Below are 14,470 nucleotides of genomic sequence, written 5' to 3' on the forward strand. Positions count from 1 at the left end.
TTGTTGATTCAAACTTTTATTTTAACAGCATTTCCAAATCAGCTATCAAAGCAGGCGTCTTGTTAAAATTAGACCTTTTCTGTCCTTCAGTGATACACTAACTCTCATTCAAGCTTTTGTCTCCAGTCATCTAGATTACTGTGACTCATTATTCACCAGACTGCCCCAAATATCAATCAACCGCCTCCAACTACTCCAAAATACCACAGCGAGGATTCTTACAAGAACTAAAAAATATTAACATATTTCCCTATTCTCGCCTCATTGCACTGGTCACCTGTGGCGTTTAGAATTCATTTTAAAATTTTATTGCTTGTTTTCAAATCACTGACTGGCCTTGCCCCTTCATACATCAACGACCTTCTCACACCTTACACCCCTGCTCATACTCAGATCGGCAGACCAGCTGTTGCTCTCTGTCCCCAGGGCAGAGGGGAGAAGGTCATTTGCTGTAAGGGCTCCACAAGTGTGGCACAACCTCCCATCGGGAATCAGACAAGCCACTTCAGTGTCCTCTTTTAAAAAATGTGTTTTCATACAACGATCATTAATACGCTTTGATTCATTTGCTTTTTCTCAAATTTTTATTCATTGTCTCTTATCTTTGTTTCCATTTTTGGCTGCTTTGAATTTATTCCAGTATTTTAATTGCTTTTGTCTGTAAAGCAATTTATAAACTTGTTTTCGAAAAGTGCTATATAAATAAATTTTATTATTAGCATTATTGAAAATGAAGCTGAAAATCAGTACAAAAAAACTTAAAACGACTTGGTATTTGAACTTTTTTTACCTTGCAAAATTGGAGAATTATGAGATCAGTCCTCTAGATTTTTTTTCATATTTACATATGTGGAAATGAAGTATGAGTCATTTTGATAGGGCCTTTTGTGTGAAGCCCACTGAAGCACAAAATTGTGTTTTTGCAACATTAAAACAAATCCCTAATATCATATGTATTCTACTTTTGTTATTATAAAGGTTTTCTATCGTTAACATCTTTAGAATAAAGAAAAAATTACTACGGGTCGTAGGCGATTGGACTTGCTTGAGTTTCTTGAGGACGTTTCACCTCTCATCCAAGAGGCTTCTTCAGTCACGGACTGGTGCGGAGTCACAGGCTTTAAACTGTGTGTGGGTGTGAACCCTACAGAGTTGTTAAGGTCACACGTGAGTCAATGACCCACTCGGCCATCTTGTGTGTCGTAAGGGTTAGATGGGTCCAGGTGTGAATGGGTGTTAGATTGTCTGGGGAGGGATCCCAAGACTACATTGTAGGTGGGTGATAAGTGGTGTCGTAAGAAGAAGTTTCTTGGATGAGAGGTGAAATGTCTTTGGGAAACTCAAGCAAGTCCAGTTGCCTATGATATAGCACTTATGATTACCATCTTCACGGACACTGCAGGGTGAATACTTTCTTGGACAATTGTTGAAATTGGTCAAAAAGAGAGAGACACCAATGTTTACCTTAATGTGCTGTGCCAATAATGTTGCTATGACAGAATTTAGAGTCCACAGTGTTAGGATATATAGGCCTAGTGTTTATATTCAGGTAGGTGTATGTTACTACAAGACAGTTTTTGAAAAAGATCTTGCAGTTTCACAGCTGTGGGCCTCCAAGGGTTAAACCCATCCAGTCTTTAAAAACCCAAACCAAAAAAAGATGAGTGATTAGCCGACTCAGCTTGATCCCCAAACCATTTCTTCTGAATTAACACTGACAGCTCATCTCACAGAGCCGCAGCCTTCAAGGGGGACAACACACACAATGAATGGAAATGACTGAACCACGCCTCCATCCTGAGACTAAATTAGCATCCAGATTGAGCTGTGCTGTGGTTCGGGAGCTCCGTGGGGACGAGGTGGTCATGCAGAGTGCATGCTGGGAGATATTTTAGTTAGTCTAAAATCAGATCTGTCCAGGCTCTTGGGAAAACTTGAGAATTTCACTCACTATCCAATGATGCCTGTCGCTTCCACAAAAACCTTTTACCCAGAAGACTGTGAGTGCCATGGGCATTTTTTTTCTCCACTCCATTGACTGTTTCATGGAATGAGCAGTGTAGCCGCAAGGGACTGCGAGCGAATATCAGTGGGAGTCTTCCCCCCTCCCCCCCCCCCCCTCCCTGTTTCAGCTCATATATATCTCATGATCTCCTTGCCATCCTGCTGCTGGCCAAGCTTCAAGTACCAAAGTACTATCTAGAACACACAACTAATGGTTTTTATTTGTATCGCATCAGTAACCTGCGTGACTGTTGCTCAAGAAAAATAAAATATTTGCTTATTCGCCTTCTGTCTGAGACTACATCTCTGAGTCCCACTGCTGCCTCCAGGAAATACACAGCTTCATGTGACAGCTTCATGTCATTCCTTCACCGAGCTGCAGTGGCAGCTGTCTCAAGTCCTTGACAACCCAAACTGGCAGTCGATGCAGAGTGAGGTGAATGAAACAAACGCTCATTTTGTATGTAGTTACCCATTGTAGACACTTGTGCATCTCCCGGTCCGACTGTTCGCTTGTGTGAAAATGAAGACTTTACTGTCGGAGCACATCATTTCTGGGCTGAACAGAGGGAGGACACAGATCGATATTCTTTCCACATTAACGCTCTCGTGCACTTAGCTCAAGTACAGCACTTTATCAAACAGGGCCAATTGCATTTCTCCTTAAGCCATTCTATTGTCTACTCATCAAACTGAAAAAGGAACAGTTTTCAACAGAGACGTGATGTTTCCAATGAAAAGTGAAGAGAAAGAAGAATAGAATTACAATTTTTCAAATTATTTTCAACAACTTTGGTGAGCCCTGCAGCTCAGATTAACGATTGCACTGAGACACTTCCGCTGCACAACATTTGACATTGCTATGAGGTATGTGATGCTGTTGCACCTTGGGAGAAGAGTGCTGAGAAAGGTGAGAATAGTTTATAATCCCTGAACCTGATTTACTTTTAATTAAAATGCTCAGTTTGAGATCCACTACTTCCCTCTTTTCTGGGAGCTTGGAATGAAAACAGATATGAAGATTTTTGCAGCTAAAAAACATACTGCTGCACGCGGCCATGGACACATTACTGAATGGCTTACTGGGCAGAACCACAACCACAGACAGAAAACGACCAGTACTGACACACAATTACCTCAAAGAGACAAACAATTCCCTCTAATAAGAGACACACAACTAAAGCAAAGAACACAAAACAACCACAAGGAGAAACAAAACAATCAAAAAAGACAGAATTACCCCAAAGAGACACAAAATGACCACAAACAGACACAAAACAAACAAAAAAGATGCACAATGAACATAAAAAACATAAAACGACCACAAAAAGACACAAAGTCACCATAAAGAGACACAAAATGCCCCTGAAGAGACAAAACAACCAAAACTTGACATAAAATGAACACAAAGACAAAATGAGAGACACAAAATGCCTTTAAAGACACACAAAACAACTACAAATAGGAAATAAAAACAAAACAAAACATGACATAAAATTAACACAAAATGACCAAAAAAGACACAAAAATACTTCAAAGAGACAAAAAAGACCCTTGAAGAGATACAAAACAACTACAAAGAGACGCAAAACAACCAAAACAAGCCATAAAATTAACACAAAGACACAAAACGACAAAAAAAGATTACAAAATAACCATAAAGGAACACAAAATGACGACAAAGAGACACAAAACAACCACAAAGAGACACAAATCAACCAAAGCATGACATAAAATGAACACAAAGACACACAAAAAAGACCACAAAGCACCACAGAGACACAAAATGCCCTCAAAGACACAGAACAACCACAAAGAGACATAAAACAACCAAAGCATGACATAAAATGAACACAAAGACACACAAAATGACCAAAAAAGACTACAAAGCACCAGAGACACAAAATGCCCTCAAAGACACAAAACAACTACAAAGAGACAAAACAACTACAAAGACACAATATTAACACAATGTAAGGCTGTAGTCAACCAGATAATTTTGGTGGACTGAAATTCTACCTACTCTCTCACCAATCGATTGGTCAATGACATCAAAAGATCAGCACCTTCTCTCTACATGAACTAAAACACCACGCTGCACTGAGTGAACTCTACCTGGCAGCTTTGTGTGTCCACCAAAGCGGTTTTTTTTTCCCCAGTCACAGAGCTCGATATTAACACTTACTTAACGCCCAGGGCGAGTAAACTGTGCTCAGGCGAGTGGAATGTCTCGAGTGAAAAATAAATGTGATCTCCAGTGTAATATTATCCAAAAATAACCTGCGCACTGTAACTCTCCTCTACCTGAGCTGTGTGAGTCCGTCTCACAACTAAGCATTGAACTGGACTGATGAGCAACATCTGACATACTGGACACTATGGAAGTTAACTCTGGGGTTGATGAGGTCATATACAACAAAAGGTTACTAATGTTTAATACCTCTGAAAGAGACTTATAATTTTTAGCCCAGAAGCTAACATTAACCATGCTGCCGCTCCAACAATGGCTCTGGTGTGATTGTATTCCTTTCAGAAGCTTTATACTGCAGCCTTGAATGGCTGTGTCTTTTTGAACCTTGGTAAAATAAATCCATAATGATAAAATCCAACACTGACAGTTGTCTGTGGGTATTCATCCATTTTTCTGATTAGAAATAAGAGCTGAAAATTGTATTACTTCGGGTGAAACGCTGCCCTTGTCACTGTCACCACCTGTCCAATCTCAGTGGAGAAGGGGCAGCACAAATACCACAAAGACCAAGTGTCACAGAGGACAAATGCAAGCGCTACATAACAACTGCCATTTTAAGCTGGGAAAAGCAAGTCTTTGGTGGACGCTCAGCCCTATTAAAGTAACACCAGCGTCTGTCCAACCAATGAGAACCTGGTCGGACAAGAACGTAACGACACAAAATTAAAAACAACAAAAAAAAGTGTCAAAACCACGACACAGTCTGTGTGTCTTGCTCCAATGTAGGAAGAGGTGGTGGGGCCTTATGCACGTCTGTGCCCAGGTGTTCATTGTCTAATAATCCGCCCATGCATGCTACAGAGGCTCCAAATAGAAGCAACAGGTAATTTTTTTTTTAAACTTAACACAGCCGTGGCCCTGCACAGCACGCTGGTGTTTACTGACCCAGCAGATCTTTATGCACCGCAGGAACAATGCAGATTTACCAGCAGTGAGTCCAGCTTTCTCTGCCTGGTTATGATTCAGCACATCCATCATAGAACAGATTTCCTGCTGCTCCAAGTATCACGCAACCTTTTAGTATTACTTTGGGATCCTAATGAAATTAAGGAATGTGCCCCCCATGTCTGTGTTTAATGCACCACATTCACACAGGATAAATCTGCGTTTTAATCACATTTGCAGACCAGATCCGAGGGATTATCCCTCCGTACGTCTGAAATGTTGCCGGCCTCTGTGCTGAGTAGCTATCTGAGCCCCCCTGAATTTGTAACCAAGATGCTATCAGAGCTCGTGTTCAATAGTAATTTCAGCCCTGACCTCCAAAAATCCACCCAAGGAGGAGGAAAAACTGAGGAATCCTAATAAAAATAAGTGGATAAATAAATAAATGCCCCAAATTACTGCAAAGTCAGTCCCTGACAAACTAATATCAGACTGCCTCTTTACTCTGCTAAATTAATCTGCAGTAAAACTTTTACTTACACTTTGTTATTACAAACAACAAGAGGACTCCAGGTCAAACTGCTCATGTGCTGCAGCTCAGAGGCTGCCAGTCCCTCGTGCAGACAGGTAATTAAATACAGCTTGAGGTAAATTATATAAAAGGGAATATTGTCCCTTAGCTGCGGTTGTCTTCTCCATCTATATTTCCCTGCAGCCCACCATCTGCTGAAAGTCTGGCTTCCCCAAACAATCACGGTTATCTGTGTTATATTTACTAAGCAATCCTGTACAGAGGACTGAACGATTTTCTTCTCCTCAAAGTAATTCCAAGAAAATAAACTTTTTTTTGGAGTTTATTGAGGACAAAGGTGTTAAAGTAAGTCGGATGAAATTACTTGCGTGAGCCAACACATTCAGTCTCCGCGTCGTGGATTAAGGCGGCACTGTCTTTCTGTATACTTTGTCTCAGTAGAGTGAAGCACACAAACAAGCAGCCTTGTGGAGTCTGTGCACTCCACATTGCAAACAGAGAAACATGGGGTCAGCATGTGCACGTATGGATCTCAAGTTCAACCGCAAGTAAGATGACAAAAACATTCTGAAGTGCATCCACATCTAAGGTCCAGTTTAAGATTACAGGTCTTAGATTTAAAATTGAGACCACATTAATGCTGAGATATATTCGTGCTGTTGTCCCTTTGCCAGATTTCTACTCTTTTTTCCCCTCCCAAGGTTTTTTAATTAATGCAGAAAACAAAGTTGGCGGTTCACTCAAAGGGGCCCTGTGGAGTTTTCTTGTAAACAAACAAAAGTTATGTCTACATTCAGTGTTACTCACTAAAACGTATAGCTTGTGTATCCTTGGGCTCCGGGAAATGTGTTTCCCTCATCATAAAACATTTAGAGAGAATATTTTTAAAGGGACAGATCACCCCCCGAATCAAAAATAAATATTTTTCCTATTACCTGTGGCACTATTCATCAGTCTAGAGAGTTTTGGTGTCTGAGATATCAGCTATAGAGATGTCTGCCTTCTATCCAATATACTGGAACTAGATGGCACTCAGCTTGTGGAGCTCACAGTGCCACAGAAATCACATTTAAAAACTCAACAGCAATGTCTTTTTATATAAATCATGACCTGCTTACTCAAGATAATCCACAGACCTTGTTGAGAGCAGTTTCATGTTGGAACTATTTTCTTCCTACTGAACTACACCTGCCAACCATATCACTGCGCAGAAGGAAGCGTGCATCTACTCATGGACAAGAAGCTTGTGACAGCTCATGATGGGAACATTAATGGCGTCCTCCTTGGCTGAGGTGCAACAATAAAAGGCTTTAGTACAGGAGTCTGGCTTTGAAGAGTGCGTAGCAGTGGCGGCTGCTGGTCTTTCAAACAGGAGAAGCTCACTTTAAGTTTACATCATAAAATGTGTCATATTGTAGCGAGGCAGTAACTTATAAAAGAAACATTTAACTGAAGCCGTTTTTCAGACACACTTATGCCATAGAACCACAGCAAAACACACCTCAGAGATTTCAGAACGGTGAAAATGAGCTATATCACTTATGGAAATAGGGAACTCCGGACGGCACTCTGTCAGAAGACTCCACTCGCAAATATCCACATGGGACTGAGCTCAAAATGCGGCGATACCGGTGTGTATTTCCAAAGCGTTGTCAATCACAAAGGGGTTCAGCCTTTTAGTCAATTCCTCCAATCGTCATGCATACACTGAGCGTCCTCTCCTACCGCTCCATTAGGTCCCAGCGAAGCTGAGCCTCCCTGGAAGTGACGATTCTGTCACATTTATCAAATGACCGTCTCGCTTTGCTGCATGAAAAAAACCTGCTCAGCGCGGTCTCACAGGAATGCTTGGAGGCTCCACGTCCACTGTGCTGACACGAGAATGTATGACAGGGAGGTCGTGTTTGAAAACTGGTGATAAACAGCTGACGTTTGAACATCAAAGTCATGATGTTAAACGCATCCTAGCTCACATTTAATGCAATGTAAACTCTTATTTTAATGTAAATTCAATAGTGCATATTTGACCATTTCTTCTATGAAGTTTTAGGGGAAGTTCAGAGCAATCGCCTCTGGTGCGTAGGTAAGTTTCACTTTCAGTTTAGCGAAAGAGAGCGTGTTTGGGAAATACTGGGCACACGACTGGAAAAATGAGACTTGGATTATACAGCACGAGTTGTGAGTGAGTTTGTAGACAGATGTTTTCACATAGTTCTGCTGTTGTTTAATGTTCTCCCCAATCAATCAGTAAATCAATATGTTTGCTGTTTTCCAGGGAGGCATGCAAGAACATTTTCTTCAGGAAAAGGTAACACACATGGAAAAAAGGACCATTTGATTTGATGAATGCATACACACACATCCAACCTCACAAACAGACCCCTCCCACTGGGTATCAGGGTTGTTCTACGTAGGTAAAGGAGCAGCAGGTGGTGGGATCAATCAGTCAGCCCCCTCTCAGGGTTATGTCATTTCACTTTTTATTTATAGAGTTGAATTTAAAGAAGGCGACAGAAGGGAGTGGGGGTTGGGAGTGAGAGATTTTTTTGATTATTATTATTTTACTTATTTATTTACTTTTCTTGTTAATTTTTAAAAATGTTTTATTTATTTTTATTTTTGTATTCATTATTTTATATATGTATTTATTTATTTATGTATTCATATATTTATTTATCTATTTTTCTGTATCCTTTATTCCTACGTTCAGTTTGCTTTATCTATCTGCACCCGTGACTCTTCCCCTTTCGCCTGTTCCTCTTGTTCTGACTCATTTCCCCCGTTATTACTAATTATTAAACTCCATCAACAAACACACACACACACACACACACACACACCAACAAACACACAAAATGCCACTCAACACCATCAGCATACATATACCAACATGTCAATATGCCTGTGTTTGTCTTATGTGTTAATTGTTTTTTTTTATACGTCTTGTCTCCCACACAGTGTCGTCCCTGCCCCGGTCATGTGTTTCATTTGTTTTGTGCCTTCATCACCTAATTAAAAAAAAAAAAAAAATACGAGGAGTAAAATGAAGTTAGAAAACGCACTTTTGGAGATATACACTGTTTTCTTTTTAATACCTTATATGTAAATGAATTGCTTATGGGGTCTAAAAATCTACTGATCTGAGGAGACTATCAATTCAACTTAATCATGATTATTTATTCATGACAGAGCTTCCTCTTCTTTCTTTTTTTTTAAGCAGACACATTAAGTAAAAACACCACTGGAATTCAAACAAACTTGTCACAGAGAGGTCAGAGTTCAATCTGTGAGAGCAAATGAAGTCAGGGACGGTCCTCACAAACACAGTTATATAACACAGGCGTGTTTTCTGCATGTGTGGGCTGTGGACTCACCAGCAGAGACCTCTGATTTAGGCCGTCCTGAGCCGTGGAGGGTCAGCTGAAGCCGGCTGTTGTGGATCTGCAGCTCCAATCTGCGAGGCTCCGGGCTCAGCTGCACAGAGAGCAGCAGCCCGTCCGGGTTCCACGTCCTGAACTGAAAGCGAACGGAGAAACCCCCCGCGGCAGACGCTGCTGACGGAAGCGACAGAAAGCTGCTGCTGGAGCTCAAAAAGGTGCAGGCCACCAGCTGGGGCTGCGAACACGAGAAGGTCACGTTGCCCTAGAGGACGACAGAACCCAAGGACACAGATTTACACGTATGTTCGGCTACATGTCAGGACAGGCTGGTCTCACGGGAAGTTTACTGTGACATGTCTGGAAATAAATGTCATGCTAAAATGCAAGGGGGAAAAAAGGGAGCAGATGGTTAAACAATCATGAGCAGAGCCCCAACCAAAATAATGAAATGTGACCTTTAACCAGTCAAACTGCATTATTATGGAAATATAAATTCACATTAATGACACAAAGGGGCTGCCACATTTTGTAGTCTATGGTAAGACATGATGATTAAAGGAGTACTTTGACATTTAGGGAAATACAGAAGGAAGCAGCTAACCTGGATCAGATCCAAGGTGATAAAATCAGCCTACTAACACCTCTGAAGGCATTCACATATCAAAATCATTCATGCAATTTTGCAACAGTTACAAAACTTGTTCAATAAAGTTTTTGATTCTAACAGATTGGGTTGCAGCGATGCAAACTTGCAAAACTTACTGGGATCTAACAGACGCAGAGCAGTCTGTCTGAGGTAAGTCGTTGTATTGTCTCAGCTACTGTAAGATATTTCATTAAGTTTCATTTTAGCTACTTGCTCTGACTAAATCTGAGTTCTCTCTGGTCAACAGTTACACAGTGTATGTCTGGGGCTTGGACTGTGAAAGGTAAGAAAGGATGGAGTGGATCTGTTATGTGCTGCCTTCAGGCGTTTTTGGACCAAACAGTTCTGGGGACTCCCTGATGAAAGCAGCCTACTGGGGAGCTCCCCTAAAATTTCAAGAGCTTTCTTTCTGTTTGCATTTGCACCATCAATAGGAACACTGCAGTGTCATATTGTAAGTCTGCCAGCAGTTGGTATAGCAACGTCACTTTCACTTTGTTGACGCAAAATCTCATTGTATTGCACACTTAGTAGCTAAGTCAAATACATGAAGGGAATTCAGATGAAAGGTAATTGGCAACCATACCCACACATTTTGGACATACACTAAGTTAAGTTCATTTGGGAAGAGATCTTTGAGGCACTTAAGAAAATATTTTACCAAAATCTGACAAAAGCTTCAAGGATAGCAATATTGGGTTACATACCAGAGCACACTGATGGGAGAGCAAAAAAAAAACCTTTTACAAATATTGACTATAGCAGCACTTAATGCATCACAATTAAGTGGTTAGCCCACAGATAATGTACTCCTTGAGACTCCAAAAAGAAATGTTTATTAAAAGGTGCGGCCCTGCTATCACCATACTAACGTGGTGAAGTGATTGAAACCTGCCTACATATCTTACAGTATATCTTTATGTCCCCTACCTGACTCACCTCTTGATGCTCGTATGTACACTCATGTCACTGTTTGCAAAGACACGCAACTCCCCTCCCTGACCTTTACCTTTTTTCTTTTACTTTTTCCCCCCAACATTCCTGTTTCCTAATTTAAACTACTCTGTCTACTGTTGCTGCTTCCTGTGTGAGCCGCTTTGCAACCCGCCTCGACCCCAGCTCCTCCTTTTCATGCTATGTCTGACTTATCAATGTCATTTCTGTTTGTCATGGATGCTACTCTGTTCTGTTCCCGGGGGTCTTTGCTTGTGCTCTCCCTGCCTTAGGCTTTCCATGTAGGCGCATGGAAGGGCAGGGAGGTTTGCTCTGTCTGCCTCAGGGTTTCCTCATTTGCACGTGGAAGGGCAGGGAGATTTGCTCTTTCTGCCTTATGGCTTTCCACATAGGCGCGTGGAAGAGGCTTTCTGCGTAGGCCCAAGGAAAGGTAGAGAGGCCCCAGAACAGAGCCTTACCACCAAATACGATCCTACAAATGAAAATAAAGTGTTCCTGACCAAACTAGGTTTGTTGTTTGTTGGTCTGCAGCTTGGCATGCCCAGGTGACACGCCGTACACTATCCCCTCCACCTTTAATGACAAAGTCAGCTCACAATCTATGTCATTTTAGAAACCTTGATATGATATGAAACATGGAAATGTAATGTATCTGTGGTTTGCAGAGGTGTACAATGCCAACATTTTCCTCTGCCAACTGTAGCTTCCGTCCAGATATAAGAGTGGCATTGATCTTCTCTTCTAACTCTTGGCAAGACAGTGAAAAAGCTTGTTACTCAAAATGTCAAACTATGTCTTAAAGAGTCACAGGGAGCCAACTGAAGTGTCAATAAAGTAATTGTCATTTAGCAATTACCTGAAATGTATTAAAGATAATGTTTCCATGTGGGCCAAATGTTGTCTAAACCCTAAAATGCGCAGAAATGTGAAAAAAGGCTGCATCTGAGATGAATCCATGGCATTTATTTGCTCCAAACCAATATGGCAGAAGAGCCAAGATTAAAAAAAAACACTTACGTTTACATTTCAGTTTAATTCTGTGCAGTGGAGAGGTTGTGTTAGGAACATTCAAACACAGACTGGTCGTGTCTGGCTAAGGTCAGAGTCCTATTAGTCCCGACGCCTGCAGGGCACCACACAGCAATCACAGCTCTTTGACTCTCAATGTGATTCCCCTCCCATCAACCTCAGGGAGATAGTCCCATTGAAATTCCATTACAGCGCCCATCATGACAGCCTCACTGCTTCTGTTGTCAGTAAAGGCCTTTTAACGCAGCAATCAGACTTTAAAGGCAGAGGGTGTCTCAGATGAGATGTGGCATGTGAATCTTCAGCCGACCTGTCTGATTTGTGGGGGAGGACGACTCTTCAAATGAATCCATTCACATACACTTTGACTTAATGATATGGTGGTTAGGATCACAATGGATGTCATGATTGTTTTTTAACGTTATTCTCTCCCTCAAGTTTCTGACCAGAATGCCGTAAATCTTGAGCAATCAAATATCGTCACAAATCAACTGAGAGAAAAATGTGAAACCTCACAGCAAGAAGGAACAGTCCGTCCACCATTTTGGTTCTGACAGAAATATCTAAGTACCTCCTGGACTGATTGGCAAAATATTTCATACAGACATTCATGGTCCCCAGGTGACGTAGGTGATCCTCTGACTTTTTCTCTAGCACCACCATTAAAGTGGACATTTGTTGCTCTTAGTAAAGATTCACAACTATTGGATGGGTTGCCAGGACGTTTCGAAGTGTACATTCATGGTTCCCAGATGATGTATCCCGATGACTGGTGATCCTCAGACTAATTCTATAGCGCCATCATGAGGTGCTACACACATTCATGTTCCCCTCAGGATGAATTGTAATAACTTCTGACTTTTACTCTAGTGCCATCATAAGGTCAATAATATAATATGTCTTCGGTATACTTTGGTATAAACCTCTCAGGGATTTTGCAGGTTATTTGTATATTTATTTATTTATTTTTCCTTTTATAATTCAAATTCTTTGATTTATCTATTCAGTCAAATCTGAACAAACGGACAGTACGGTTTTTGGAACTTAACATATCCACCAGGTAGCTCCACATTCTTATCTTACTATATAATGATGAAAACTCTGTCTGTGTGTCTGTTCTACGTTTTTCTCCTCACTGACTTGGTCAATCCATGTGAAATCTGGCACAGTGGTAGAGGGTCATGGGAGGATGTGAATGAAGCAATATTACATCAGTTGGCCAAATGGGGGCGCTAAAGCAACCGACTGAAACTCAAACTTTGAATGGGTATATATCATGCCCCGTATGTCGTAGAGACATGAAACTTTGCACAGAGATGCCTCTCCTCATGAGGAACACATTTGCCTCCAGAACCCATAACTTCCGCTTATATAGATTTTCAGCCATTTTGAATTTTTTGAAAAACACTTGAAATCAATCTCTTCCTAGGAAGTTTGAGCGATCTGCATGAAACTGGGTGAACATAATCTAGGGACCAATATCTAAAGTTCCCTCTTGGCAAAAGAGCATTTTTTGCCTATATTTGACAGGACAGTGAAGCTTGACAGGAAGGATGGGAGAGAGAGAGAGCAAGGAAGACATGCAGCAAAGAACGAAGGCTGGATTCCAACCCCCACCGCTGCAACAAGGGCTAGCCGCACCTTTCCCATGTGAACTACCAGTGCTCCCCACTTTTAAGTCAATATAACATATATAAACTATCTGCCTTTCAACGTGCTACCTCAACTACTAAAGTACAGTTTTAGCCCACTAACTATCCCACTATTGGCAATGGTACCACTGTACGTTCAATAAAGCAATCCTAGTGTCAAATTCACAAAAACTCTGTCTGAATACATTGCTCTTCTTAATGGGTTCAGTTTACTATTTAATCTGCAATTTCCTATGACCTGTTTCCCAAACACACACCATGTGAAACTGTACTCTCACTCAATGGGTATGGACTAGTACCCATAAGAGTTATTTAGCAACCACAGTGGTACAACTAAACACCACATCGTTACAGTTCAACAGACATATTACAGAGCAAAAAAGCCTGCCCATGACCTCTTAAAGCTTTCAACTTCATTGCTGACCCTAGCTAACACAAAGAGTTCACTATAACAATATTAGTGTAATACCTATAGATATTTGAAAAAGCAAACAATGCTATCAGTCAAATTCATCTTCAACGTTGTTTATCTTGCATTTTGTCTCTGTTTTGGCAAATGAATTACACTCAAAATCTGAGTGTATGGAGATAGAGAAAGTCTGTAAACATAACATAAAATAAACATAACAGCAATTACACTTAATGGATAATGAAAAAGTAACCAGCTGGCATTGGGGGAGGGAGACAAAGTAAGCACAGAAGGAAACAAAAAATGATTTATGAGGCGATGGATTATTTACACCATGCTATCATACATCTATAATTTCATTTCAAAATATCACGGTCAGCGGCAATACTGCTGTATCGCAACACACCTACCACTAACCATGCATCTTTAATCTAACCCACCTTGAGTCTTTTAGCATGTGCGATAGATCTGGATGCAACAGCGTCTGTCATGATGATTTGTCTTGTGTGTAAGTAAGTAAGTTGTTTAGTAGTGTCTTCATCCTCACTATCAGAGACAAGGAGGTGCGTTTAGTGACGTCGTGTAGAGGACTGCTATGATTAATGAAACACGCAGGAAACTATGGTGACTGGTCAAATTTGTGAGGGATCATGGTGATTGGACAAATTCCAAGGTCAGGCAGAATTCATGTGGACTGGTTAAATTTGCATTAATTGCTTCGTATGCAA

General features: G+C 40.9%; 1 protein-coding gene across 1 annotated transcript in view; it reads right to left on the reverse strand.

Annotated features, from left to right (window-relative positions):
* The window catches only part of cntnap5a (contactin associated protein family member 5a), a 188,688-nt gene that overhangs the window by 90,582 nt on the left and 83,636 nt on the right, over positions 1–14,470 (reverse strand). The window contains exon 8 of the mRNA XM_033617802.2: positions 9,047–9,314. Within this exon, the coding sequence (XP_033473693.2) occupies positions 9,047–9,314 (268 nt within the window). The remainder of the gene's footprint in view (positions 1–9,046; positions 9,315–14,470) is intronic.

Source organism: Epinephelus lanceolatus, chromosome 14 (assembly GCF_041903045.1).
Source record: "Epinephelus lanceolatus isolate andai-2023 chromosome 14, ASM4190304v1, whole genome shotgun sequence".
Lineage (NCBI taxonomy): Eukaryota > Metazoa > Chordata > Actinopteri > Perciformes > Serranidae > Epinephelus > Epinephelus lanceolatus.